The sequence below is a fragment of the Trichosurus vulpecula genome, chromosome 1, assembly GCF_011100635.1.
Source record: "Trichosurus vulpecula isolate mTriVul1 chromosome 1, mTriVul1.pri, whole genome shotgun sequence".
Taxonomy (NCBI): Eukaryota; Metazoa; Chordata; class Mammalia; order Diprotodontia; family Phalangeridae; genus Trichosurus; species Trichosurus vulpecula.
Genome location: NC_050573.1, coordinates 120,370,398 through 120,384,175, shown reverse-complemented (window position 1 = coordinate 120,384,175; position 13,778 = coordinate 120,370,398). Strand labels below are relative to the sequence as shown.

Sequence of the window (13,778 nt, the reverse complement as noted above, 5' to 3'; positions counted from 1 at the left end):
AAGAATTTGGTTTCATACTATGAGACGGAGACAGAGAGACAGAGACAGAGAGAGAAGAGACAGAGAGAGAGAGACAGAGACAGAGAAAGGCATACTAGACACCTGAAAGATTGTTAGGGAAGCTAGGAAGAGGTACAGAAAGTGGAGGCTGAAGATGGACAATTTTATTAAGGCTCAGTCCTAGTCCCTGTTTCCTGTAACATGATAAACTTCCTTTTTAGAATCACAGATCTAGAATTTAAAAGGACTTTGGAAGTCAACTAGTCTGACTCTCTTCTCCTACAGAAAAAGGAAACTGAGGGCCCAGAGAGGTTAACTGACTAGACCAAGGTGGCACAGGTAGTAAAGTACCTGACTCTGGCCCTCTGACTCCAAATCAAATGTTCTTTCCACTGCATATCCCTACCTCCCATGATTTCCTACATCTAATTCTTACTTCCATTCATTTGCCATCTCTTGACAGATGTTATGTTTTGGGGGGGGGGGGATCTTTTCTAATCTGAAGTCTACGTCTCAATGTCTACCTTTTCTAAATGGATTATTTCTACAAATAAACAAAATGCCAACTTTAAGAGTCTTCAGTTAGGTAAAAATCATCCAAAATCCTCTAGAGTCCAAAAGTTTAAAAGTTTCATCTGACTATAACATTTCCCATCCTGAAAGCTGTAACTTAAGTGGCATGGTGAGTCATGATCATTTTCCCGTTACTCTTCATCTTCAAAACAGCCGCCACTTCCCCAGGCATTAATGGGTTTTCCTTGTGGCCTTTGCCAACCAGTTTTACATGGGTCAGAAACTGACTTCTCACCAAACTCTTTGAGGGATCTGAAGTTTCAGCAGAAGGGTCTGTTAAGTGTATAAAGCACTTTGGACTGACTTTGGTGGGGAAGTCAGGGAGGGGAAAGGTTTATCAATAAGTAATTAATTCCTTTGCTACAGGGGAGAGCACTATAGGATTATAGACTGAGAGCTGGAAAGAACCTTAGAAGCAATTGAATCAAATCCCATTATTTGCTAGATAAGGCAGTTAATTGACTGGCCCAAGTTCACTATGTTACTAAGTATCTGAGGAAGGATTAGAACTCAGGTCTTCCTGATTCTTAGTCCGGCATTCTATCCACTAGCCACCTACAGGAAAAAGATACACTGTATTTGGGTATGAAGGTATTGTAAAAGCGAAAGATAGCAATTTTTAAAATTTTAAATAGTAATTAACTATAGTAGCTCAGAAGAGCTTAAGCTTAAGGTACATTAGCCGCAAGATAACCATGAATTAAATGGCAACTTACATTTCGCATTATTACTAGACTTAGGACGAATTCTTCCCAGGGCTCCAGGCACCAAGATAATATCATCTACGTTGGTCAGATAGGAGCTCAAGAACTCTGTCCTTTCACATGTGACATCCTCCATTCCTGTGGGAAGGAAAAAAAATTTTAGGGAGACAAGTGAAGTGCAAATTTAAATTGTAGTAAGGACTTGTAAGTATAGCTTATTCAAGAATGTTAAGATTTCTTTCCAAAATACTTCTTGGAAGAGCAAAAAGACAGAAGTGGGAGGACTTTTGACAAAACATTTTCATAATTTAAAAATACTGATTTCTGTTCCATATAATCAGATTTTCTTATGCAACAAGCCCTCTGCTCATGCTTGAATATTAGAAAAGAATCATCCTTCAATCATCATTGCGGGTCAAAGAGCCAAGTCCAAAAAGAAAACGAAAAAAAAGAAACAATTATTCCAACCCCATGATAAAAACCAGCTGACACTGATGCTACTTCTGTAGTCTAAGAAAGATCTATTTTTTTAATCTAAATTTCCATAAAGATTTCCTGGTACTGAGGCAGCAAAGGGGGAGAATTGGAGTGGGGTGGGGGGTGGGGAAACACAACTAGAAGACATAGTTCTGTGTGTCTTTTACAAAATGTCTCTTTCAAATTATCTCTCAAACATAGCTCCTGCTTTGAGTATATATAATCACCAAACAACTAAGTGTCTCAGTAGGTGGCCTTGGATATTACTGACAAAATAATGTTGGCAGAACAAAACAGGAAAAACGTCTACTCCAGACCAAATGAGCTGAGAGCCGCTGCCCTAATTGTAGAACAGAGTAACTGTTCCAGCAAGGTTGTAAACAGTGTAATAAGAACAGAGAACTGGCAACTGTAGCTAAGGGAGGAGGTAAAGTCACTGAAATGAGGGGAGACAGGAGTTTTAGAACTGGTTTCATGTTCTGCCCCCATGGAGAATTCTCTTGACTGTTATCATCACACACACAAGGACACACGTATAGACATATACACATGTATAAGTGTGTACTGATATAGCATATATATGCATACTGATAATAGTCAAGAGAATTCTCCTTGGAGGTCAGAGGAGGAAACCAGTGCATGTATACGTGTGTAGATATAGATATCAGTATCAATATCAACAGAGATCATGACACTGAGATACAAACAAGTGTGGCCGGAAGAGGACAACCAGGCAAGTGGGCTGGTAGGAAGAATAGAAACTATGCCATCATTGAAAAAATTTATACATGCTTAGCCCAAAGAAAAGATGATATAAGAAAAATGCAATGGTTAGAGCACTGGACCCGGAGTCAAGAAGATATGAGTTCAAATCCAGCTTCAGATACTTACTAGCTGGTTGACCCTTGGTAAGTAAGTCACTTAACTTTCTGTCTGCCTCAGTTTCTGCATCTTAAACTGAGGTTAATAATAGTACCTACCTCCCCGGGTTCTTGTGATGATCAAATGAAATAATATCTATAAGGCAATTTACAAACTTAAAAGCATTAAACAAATGTGAATTATTTAAGTATCTGAAGAACAATCGTATGGAAGAGGGATTGATTTTGTTGGACTTGGCCAGAGGGAAGAACAAGGAGAAGTAGGTTTGGAAGGTGCTCTATAGCAGTTAGAATGAGATAAAGATTTGTAAAGAGTGCTTAGCATGGTGCCTGGCACATAGAAGATACTGTATAGGTGCTTATTCTCTTCCCTTCCCATATAAGGGAACATTTTCTCATAATTAGAACTGCCCCAAACTAAAAGGTCCAGACTCAGGAGGCAATAGTTTCCCCATCATTTGAGATCAAGCAGAAATAGAAAAACTACTTCCAGAGTTGTTGGTGAGGGAATTCTTGTAAGGGAATTCAGGTGAGGTAATTCAGGTAAAGGTTGGACTAGGTTATTTCTGAGTTCCCTTTTCTCTCTGACTATGCAAATATCTTCCATAGGCCACAAATATGAAACTAAGATAAAGTAAGGATATAATAAGAGTACATCTAGTTTGCTTTGATGAGCTTAAGCCACCAATAATGAAACAAATTTCATTCAGGGAACTGTAAGAAGAGATGAGGGTAACTAATGAAGCAGGTCATTTGCTGAACCCCAGTATAATATGTTATTTCTGTTTTGCTCTTGCTGTTTAGTTTAGTCGTGTCCGATTCTTCGTGACCCCATTTGAGTTTTCTTGGCAAAGATACTGCTGTGATTTGCCAATTCCTTCCCAGCTCATTTTACATATGAGGAAAATGAGGCAAACAGGGTTAAGTGACTTGCCAGGATCACAAAACTACTGTCTGAGGTCAAATTTGAACTCAAGTTCTTCTGACTCCAGGCCTGGCACTCTATTCACTGTGCCACCTAGCTGCCTATTTAATTTTATATAATATAATTTGTATGTTATGTTATAATATAATTTTATATAATACAATTTATGTAATATGTTACCTTATATAATTTATATAATTTTATTTTCTCTTTGGCCCCAAATTCAAACATGATGGCTATCCCTACCAGTCTTCTACCATTTGAAGATTTTATAAGCCTGTTATTCTATACTTTAGTCCAAGTAAGTTTAAAAAGTTAAAAAAAAATGCTAAATAACCCAGGACTCAGCACATGCCCTCAGGGTGCTCCACTAGAGATTTCCTTCCAAACTGACATAGTCAATATTAACCACTTTTATAGACCAACATTTAAATTATTTCAAACCCACCTAACTGTACAAGTGCCTAGCACACATCTCAATGTTTTCCATAAGGGTAGCATGAAAGATTTATTCAGATGCTTCATTAAAGACTAGATAAGCTGTCTCTATAATCCTCTGATCTATCAGTCTAAGTCAATATTACCTTGTGAAAGAAATAAGACTAGTCTGACACTATGAGTTGATGAAGTTATCTTTATGATCACTACCTCCTTTTCTAGATGTTCACAAACTATCCCTTTTAAAAAAAATTAAGAATTTGGCCAAGAACCAAAGTCAAGATCATTGGATTATAGTTTGTAGAGACCATTCTCTTCCCCTTTTGAAAACTGAAATTTTTGCTCTTCTCCAATCCTGCAGCCCTTTCCCATTCTCCATGACCTATTCAAGATCACTGTCATTATTGTAGAGTTATGACTAAAATAGTCTGTTTGGGGAGATGGAGTGAAGATGATAGAGTGATAATCAGCATTTTTGCCTAGCTCACCCAACATGCTTCCTCCACAACCACCTAGAAAACATGCCAGACTGAATTCTGATCTGGAAAGGCAAGAAAAGGCCATGGTGAGTCATTTTTCCAGCCCAGGGCAGCTTAGAAAGATAGACGGATAAGTATGCCAACACTGGGTTTGGAGCTGGCCAGGAGCACAGCATAGGGGCAGAAGAAGTGGTGGTAGAGAGCATTGTATTGTCCAGGGATGGTACAATGAGGGGTGCTGAGATTAAACACCAGGGCTGAGAATGTACACCAAACATGGGATTCAAGAGAAGCATAAAAAGGTAAACATGAGTAAGAAATCATAAGGGACTAATTAAGGTTAAACTGTTTACATCTTTATATGAGGAAGGGATGTGTAACTTCTCAGAACTTTAACATTACTAGGGCTCCTGGGGGAATCTAATTGGATAGAGGGCCTGGATGTGATTCTATTAATTTAGGATGATCTCAAAAGAAGAATGGACTGGTAAGGGAAAAAAATGCACTGGAAAAGGGGGTAGAGAGAGGAAGAATGGGGAAAATTACCTCCCATCAAGGGGGCATGCAAGGAAGAGTTTATACAATGGAGAGGACAGTGGCGGTGGGAGGCAGGGAGTGGGAAATACTTGAACCTCACAATCATCTGAACTGGTTCAGAGGGAGAAGAATAAACATATACTCACTGTGTATAAGTATAGGAATTTATCTTACTCAAAAAGGAAATAGGAGGCAAAAGGGATAAGAGAAAATGGAGGGGGGATAAGAAGGAGGGTAGATTAAAGGAAGCAGTGCTCAGAAGAAAAACAGACTCTTCAAGAGGAGATGGTTAAAAAAAAGAAGTGTAAGTAACTGTAGGACGGAGGAAAATCTATAATTAGTGATCATAACTGTGAGTGAAAATGTGATTAACACCCATAACATGGAAGGGGATAGCAGAATGGCTGAGAAACCAGAATCCAACAGTAGGTTGTTTGCAAGAAACACACTTGAAACAGAAAGCTACATACAGAGTTAAAATAAGGAACTAGAGGAGAGTTGATTATGCTTCAGCTGAAATAAAAAAAATCAGTGGTAGCAAATAGGATCTCAGATAAAGTGAAAGTAGACCAAAATGAAAGAGAGAAATAGGAAAACTACTTTAAAAAAATACTATGGACACTAAATTAACATCAATACCAAACACATAATCACCAAATGGCATAGCATCCAAAGTTTTAGTTAAATAACTTATAGGAAGAAACAGACAGCAAAACTATATTAGTGGCAGACATTAATTGTCCTTCTCAAAACTACTCTAGGCATAAAATAAAGAAAAAAAGTTTAAAAGGTAAGCCAAGTTTTAGAAAAGTTAAATATGATAGACCTCTGAATAATACTGAATAGAAATAGAAAAGAGTATACGTGTATTACTTTCTCAGCAGTGCATGGTACCTTCATAAAAACTGACCATGTACCAGGATGTAAAAATCTTAGAAAGAAATTCAAAAAAGCACAAATATTAAATGCCTCTTTTTCTGACCATAATGCAATAAGATTGCATTCAAAAACGGCATTCGAAACATGAATAGACAATTACTTTGAAACCAAATCATAAATTTAAATAAAAAATTTTAAAAATCAGAAACCAAATCTAAAGAGTAAATCAAAGAGCAAATCATAGAAACAATCAATCATGTCATTAGAGATAATGGCAATGCAGCCAATGAAGTACTTAGGGGAAATTGTATATCTCTAAATACCTATATCAATAAAAGAAAGAGAAGATCAATAAATTGGGCATATAACTTTAAAAAATTTTTAAAAACCCAATGAATTAAAAACTATCAATTAAATATCAGAATAGAAATCCAAGGTGATTAATTAAACTGAAAGAAAAAGAATTAAACTAATAAATAAAACTAGGAGCTAATTTTTTAAAATAAAATAAACCATTGACTAACTTGATTTGTAAATTGGAAAGAAGAAAATCAATTTGCCAATGTTTTAAAAAAAGAACAAAGAAAATTCACCACCAATGAAAAGGAAATAAAAGTGATTATTAACAGCTATTTTGCCCAACTATATGCCAATAAAACTGGCAATCTAAATGAGATGGATGAATATTTACAAAAATGTAAATTTTCCAGAATAACAGAACAGGAAATAGAGTACCTATCTTGGAAGAATCAATTGCACAAACCTTAAATGAAGCCTTCAAGGAAAAAAAAACTTAGGGCCAGATGAACTAACAAGTGAATTCCATAAAACATTTAAAGAGCATTTAATTCCAATAAAGTATTCTGGGGGGGAAAAAGGTAAAGAAGTCTTTCTGAATTCCTTCTGTGACACATAAATGGTCTTGATACATAAACCAGGGAGAATCAAATCAAAGAAAGAAAACTATAGACCAATTTCCCTAGTGAATATTGATGCAAATATTTTAAACAAAATTAGCAAAGGGATTACAGCAACGTATCACAAAGATCATACACTCTGACCAGTCTAAGTTCATACTTGGAATGCAGGACTGATTCAATATTAAGAAAACTATAAGGATAACTGACTATATCAATAACAAAAAGTAACAAAAACCACATGATTATTTCAACAAATACAGAAAAAAGCTTTTGACAAAATATAACACCCATTCCAGTAGAACTAAATAGCAAATACTGGAAAGCAGAGAAATAAACAGAGCTTTCCTTTAAATAAGTAATATTATCTAAAACCAAGAGAAAGCATTGTTGAAAATCATTAGTGAAACAAGGATATCTATCATCACCATTACTACTCAATGTTGTACTAGAAATGCTAGGGATAGCAATATGACAAGAAAAAGAAATTGAAAGAACAAACATTGGTAATGAAGAAATAAAACTATTGATTTTTGCAGATGATAGGATGGTTTACCTAGAGAACCCTAGAGAGTCAACATAAAAAAATTAGTGGAAATAATTAACAAATTTTGCAAAGTTGAAGGATATAAAATAAATCCACACAAATCATCAGCATTTCTGTATATTATCAACAAAATCCAGAAGGAAGAAACAAAAAGGGAAAGCCTATTTAAGATCACTACAGACAGTATAAGACTTGGGAGTCTACTGCAGGGCACACAAAGAATTATGTGAACACAATTACAAAATGCTCTTCACACACACAAAAAAAGTCTAAATAATTAGAGAAATGTTATTTATTCATGGCTAGTACCAGCCAATATAATAAAATAGCAATTCTACATAAATTAATTTATTTATTCAGAGCCATACCAATAAAATTGCCAAAGAGTTGCTCTATAGAGCTAGAAAAATAATAACAAAATTCATACACAGGAAAAAAAAAGGCCAAGAATATCAGGAGAATCAACTGGGGCGGGGGAGGGAATGTGGAGGAAGGGTACCTAGCAGCACCAGATCTCAAATCATACTATAAAACTGTATTCATCCAATTTGGTACTGGATGAGAAATAGGTTGATCACATAGGTACACAATATACAGAAGCAAATGATGTTTGATAAGCCCAGAGATACTATCCATTGGGGCAAGAACTCACTTTTTGACAAAAGCTGTTGGGTAAAATTGAAAGTAGTCTGGCAGAAACTAGGCATAGACTAGCATTTCACACTATATAACAAGATAAGCTCAAAATAAGTACATGATTTAGACATAAAGGGTGATAGCATAAGTAAATTGGTGGAACAGGGAAGAAATTATGTCTCAGATCTATGGAGAGGAGAAAGAATTCATGACCAAACAAGAGATCGAAAGGTTCACAGGAGGTAAAATAGACAATTTTGATTACATAAAATTAAAAAGTTTTTTTTTCACAAGCAAAATCAATGCAGCCAAAATTAGAAGAAAAGCAGAAAACTGGGGAAAATCTTTGCAGCGAGTTTCTCTGATAGGGATCTCACTTCTAGAATATACAGGGAATTGAGTCAAATTTACAAAAATAAAAGCCATTCTTCAACTGATAAATGATCAAAGGATGGGCATAATTTTCAGAGGACAAAATCAAAGCTATGAATTATCGTATAAAATGTTCTAAATCACTAATAATCAGAGAAATGCAAATCAAAACAAGTCTGAAGTACCATTTCATACCTATCAGATTGGCTAAGATAAGCAAAAAACGGAAAATTGCAAATGCTGGAAGGGATGTAGGGAAACAGGTGTACTAATGCACTGTGAATAATGAGTTGTAAACTAATCCAACCATGCTGAAAGCAACTTAGAACTATGCTCAGAAATTTATTAAAGTGTATGAACATTTGACCCAGTAATACTGCTACCAAAGCTATACCCCAAAGAGATCAAAGAAAGAGGGAAAGGACGCATATGTACAAAAATATATATAACAACTCTTTTTGTGGTGGCAAAGAATTTGTTCTCTAGCATATCAAAGTCCTCCCTAACCTATGGCATCCAGAACTCAATATAATAATTCACATGTTATCTAACACACAGTACAAAGGAAATGTTGCTTCCTTGTTCCTAGAAGTCATGTAGTATTAATGCAGTGTTGACTTATGAGTTTCTGGTTCACTAATATACCCATATCATTTTCAGACAAACTGCTATAGAAGTCAGCCCTTCATCTTGTACTTATGAGGCTCTCTTTTTGTACCCAAGCACAAGTCTTCACATGTATACCTACTGAATTTCATCTTATTAAATCCAATCCAATGCTCTAACTTATCGAGATCCTTTTGGATCCTGATTCTGTCATCCAGTGCACTAGCCATCCACCCTCCTTCCAACATTGTGTTATTTATAAATTTGATAAACATACTATCTATGTCTTTATCCAGGTCATTGATGAAAATATTAAATAATACAACTGCATTATACTACTATGCAGGCAACCTTGGACTTCATAGCAACCTTAGAGATTGGTCCTGGAGGGAGGAGATATGGAATTTTCCATTTCCATCCAAAACACCTCTTTCAAGGACTGAGTTAGAAGAGCCACTTTGTCTTCTCATTTCCATAGTTCTCCCTGTTGCACCAGGATCTTCACAGACTCACAAAGTATCAGAGTGGGAGGAGGCCTCAGAGGCCATCTAGTTCAATCTGGCTCTGAACAGGAATTCTTTCCACCACATCCCCAACAGATGGTAGTCTAGGCACTGTTCATGACTTCTCAAGTAAGAGGGAACCTACCACCTCCCCAGATAGCCAATATCACTTTTGCATAGAATTGTTAGGCAGTTCTCCTCACATCAAGCCTAAATTTCTTTATACAACTTTTACCTATTCTTGCCCTTTTGGGCCAAGCAGTACTAGTCAAATCCCTCTTCCACATGAGGGCCCATTATTGGCACATTGCCAATAATGGGAAAGCACTCTCTCACCATCCTATTGCTTTCTCTGAAAATACCCTTTCTGCCTACTGCCGTTCCCTAATAGGTTCTACAACTTCTTTATTAAAAACAACTGGCAGAAATGTGTGTATATATGTATGTATGTATATGTATGTATATGTATGTGTACATGTATATGTATACACACATACATATACATATATGCACATATATGTGTGTCAAAAAGACATTTATATATTAGTGAACTATAATATCTTTTCAGGGAGGAATTGAGATTTTTAGAGCAGTCCTCAGCATATTATAAAGCCACAGCAAGATTATGTTTTAAACCAAAATGGATGCAGCACCTGCTTAGAACATATTGATCAAAGAAAAGGCAATGCATCATTCACCAAATCCGGTTCATGCAAAATCTGAATGTAGCCTAAAACTTCTCTCAGAAAAAGAATAACAACAAACATGACCAGGAGAGGGGTTGGGAATAAAAAGAAATAAAACATCTTTGAACTGAAAGAAATATAAAAAGTCTTTCATATAGTAAAATATGGTGATTTTGCATACTTATTTTATGCATATTACATTGCAATATACATCTATGAGATGTACCTTAAAAGATCTTATTGTGGACCTGTAAGACCAGAGAAGGAAGTGGGACAGTTACGTAAAGAGAGTAGAAGATAACAGTAACAGATAGCCCAAGTTCTGCACCAGTATCCATGAAAAATTAAAAGAAGCAGAGAAAAACCCTTGAATATAATAGGCTATGCCTCTATGGAAGAATTTTTTAACAGGCAAAAAGTGCACATGATGAAAAGGCAAAGAAAGATGAGAAGATGGGAAAAAATATCAATTGTGATTAGATGAAGGATCCATTTAAGTACTGGAGTATTTTGTCAGAGGAGGGTTCCTTTCAAAGATCTTTTTCACTTATTTTGGAATTATAGTCTATATTTAAAAGCAGTCTATAGAAACTACTCACTCATTAGTTATCACCTATTTTCTGTTTTTTTGCCCTGACCATTGACAATAACTAAGAAGTTGTCCTTTTGAAAATTTTATTATACAGGAGGAAAAGACTTTACCATGGTCTCCAACAAAGATGACATTAACACAACGATGCAATTTCAGTTGTTTCAGTCCATCCATTAACTGTCCCACAGTTTTGTCAATTTCCCTCAGAGGATTTGTCATCTGTAAAAAATGTTGAAGAACAACCAAGTCAGTTCTTGTCTCTCTGCTTTCCTTTTCTTATTTCTCACTGATCTCCCTCCTTAGAAAATTCTGGAGTGTAACCTTCTGTATCAAGAGGCAGAGCTTTGGCTTGGAAGTTTTTCTCACTAATTATTAGAGAAACTAGGGCTAATTACTTCATAGTAACTCATATATATGTATGTGTATGTATAAAAATACACACACATATGAATTACTAATAAGGAAGCGCTTTTTGTTTTTAAAGATGTACAAGCTCTTGGTTTTTTTTAAAGTAGAGGTTCAAAAATATAATCTTTCAAAGATGAATGGAAATAAATAAATATTTGAAGCTCCCAAGGTACCATGAGAGATAGAAACCAGGAAAAACAAGAAGATGAACAAAACAGAAGAGTAAGTTTATTTTTTAAAGGAGGGGGGGGGGACATTTCAGCACCAAGGACAGCACATGGCACATAGTAGGCACTTAATGCTTATTCAAGTGTAGGTATTTCAAGAATGGTGTTTCCTTTGGTACCTAAGCTTTCATCACTTATGAATTGGGACATTATCAATATAGTGGTATTCATACAGCCTTCCAAAGATCTTCAATATCATTGACATGAAAAGAAAGAAAACTCAGTGAATACTAATAGTGGGAGATTTTTAAAAATACATTGTATGATCATTTTGACATGCAAATTCTTCCTGCTTTATTTTGAAAATAAAATGTGTCCCTTAAAAGGCATGCTGTAGTTGATAGTACACTGGACTCAGGAGTCAAGAAGAGCCAACTTTGAATTGGGCACTTAACTTTCTGGCTTTCTCTTTACAGATGACTGTAAAATGAAGGGATTAGACTAAATGACTTCTAGGGTCCCTCCCAGCTCCAAATCTATGACCCTGTGAACATTTTAAAACAAAAACAAATCTTTAATTTATTTTATATGGGCTTTTTGTTCATCCTATTAAAAAAGACTCAAAGCCCAACTTCTCTGAAGAATGTTTTCCAAGGAAAAGGCCCTCAATCTGATCCCTTGCCCTATTGCTTCCTTTCAAAATTTTAACCTGTATGCATGTAGATCTGAATTCTTTTAACTTCAACTATTAAATAGAGTTTTTCAGACAGGTTCTCAAACATTTATATGATAGAATGTTTTACAAATTTTACTACTTATCTAAATTTATGCAACTTTCAAAATATCACAAGACATCAAATGGATATCATTTTCATTCAAATAATGATTACTTGATATTACCTAAATGCTACATTCTATTAGTATCTCCTCAGATGAATTAAGACTTCTAATCCAGTTGCACTGAGAAGATTTAATCCTTCAAGATGGGATTAGGCATCTGAAATTCTGTTCCACAGCAAATGTCACTGAAAGTTTCACCCTGAAAACTGAGGAAAGAACTCCAGATACTCCCAGATGTTCTGACTGATAATGTCCTTCTGAGAAAACCCTGCCTGAAATTGTTGCCTAAAGAAAAAGGAATTAAATATCGAGAGCTTGTTAAGTCCCTGTTGCTGCTATCAGTAGCAGTGGAGAATTCTTCTTCCCTCCAAAGAGTGCCAAGAACACAGACCTAGATAAACAGGACTAAGTTTGGACTTTGATGTTTATGATACACTAACTCACAAGAAGTTTGAGGCTACATGGACAAATAAAAAAATGAACCTTTGGGCTGTTTCAGATGTTCTGGCAGTGTAGATATTACCCATCAATGCAAGATTATACCAACAATACTCTCTCTTGTTTACTCCTTATTGCTGTCTCCACCTTTCATGTTCTAACCTGAAAGTGTGTTTGGTTACAAAGTTGCCCAATGATTTAAGCCAACTATTTTAAGGAGTTTTCTCCTTTTGAGGTCAAACTATCCTTGGTGTTTTCCTCCTTCCTTCCCTGTTAGAAGGATCTCATTATTTAAGATTGAGCAAGTAACAATTTTCTTTGGAAAGAAAGCTTGGAAAGTCCCTTTTGTCAGAGGACCTAAGTCAGGGCAAATTATGAAATCAAAGAAATAGTTTTCTGAATATGTTTTTGAATTCAGATGCTAAAACTATTTTTGATAGAAGCAAGGTGGTGATGGGGAGAAGCATGCTTTTCTAGCTTGATGGGCATTCAAAAAGTCCTTCAAGAAAGCTTTTCATAGTATCCATCTGAAGCAGGAAGACAGGCTTGTGCACCAGACTCTTTGGACCCTAAAAGCCAAATGGACCCTGAAAATTAAATAAAACTTTGGGCAGGAAGTAGCACTACCATTCTAAAATTCCAAGGTACCAAGAAGAGCCTTCCCTCTGGCCTTCCTGGCAGAAAGCTTTGGAACAATAGGTCAACTTACTTTATCCCGACGGGCTTCCGCAGCATAATGGGCCATCCTATGTAATTTTCTTCTTCGTTTCTTTGGAGAAGCAACTGGTCTTTCCTGTCTCCTCTTAGGAGTTAGCTTCCTCTTAGGTCTCTTAGCCGGAGTAAGAGGGGAGCCATAACTACTCTCCTGTACTGGCGGAGAGAGATGTCTGGACTCAGAAAAAGCCTGTCACCCCCAGGGGCAGAGAGTACAACTAACCCTTTGCCATTTGGTGTCAGCAGAGTCTTGGCCAGAAAGGAAAAAGCCTTCTTAGATAATAAGGAAGTTGGTACAAGGGACAATTTAGGGACCTCTTGCAGAGAGGAACCCCCTAAATTGTTCTTGCTGGCAGGGTAGCAGCTTTTGCACTAATAGCATGAGTATAAAGGGAATCTGTAATTGAAATGAACTTCGGGAGCCCTTTTTATGAGTAAACACCCATGTGGGTTTATATT

General features: G+C 36.1%; 1 protein-coding gene across 3 annotated transcripts in view; it reads right to left on the bottom strand.

Moving 5' to 3' along the window:
* ENPP2 (ectonucleotide pyrophosphatase/phosphodiesterase 2) overlaps positions 1-13,778 on the bottom strand; it is a 189,612-nt gene that overhangs the window by 53,942 nt on the left and 121,892 nt on the right. For all 3 annotated transcript variants that reach the window (XM_036739570.1, XM_036739576.1, XM_036739567.1), the window contains exons 12-13: positions 10,863-10,971; positions 1,290-1,415 (exon numbers count right to left, since the gene is read on the bottom strand). In XM_036739570.1, the coding sequence (XP_036595465.1) occupies positions 1,290-1,415; positions 10,863-10,971 (235 nt within the window). The remainder of the gene's footprint in view (positions 1-1,289; positions 1,416-10,862; positions 10,972-13,778) is intronic.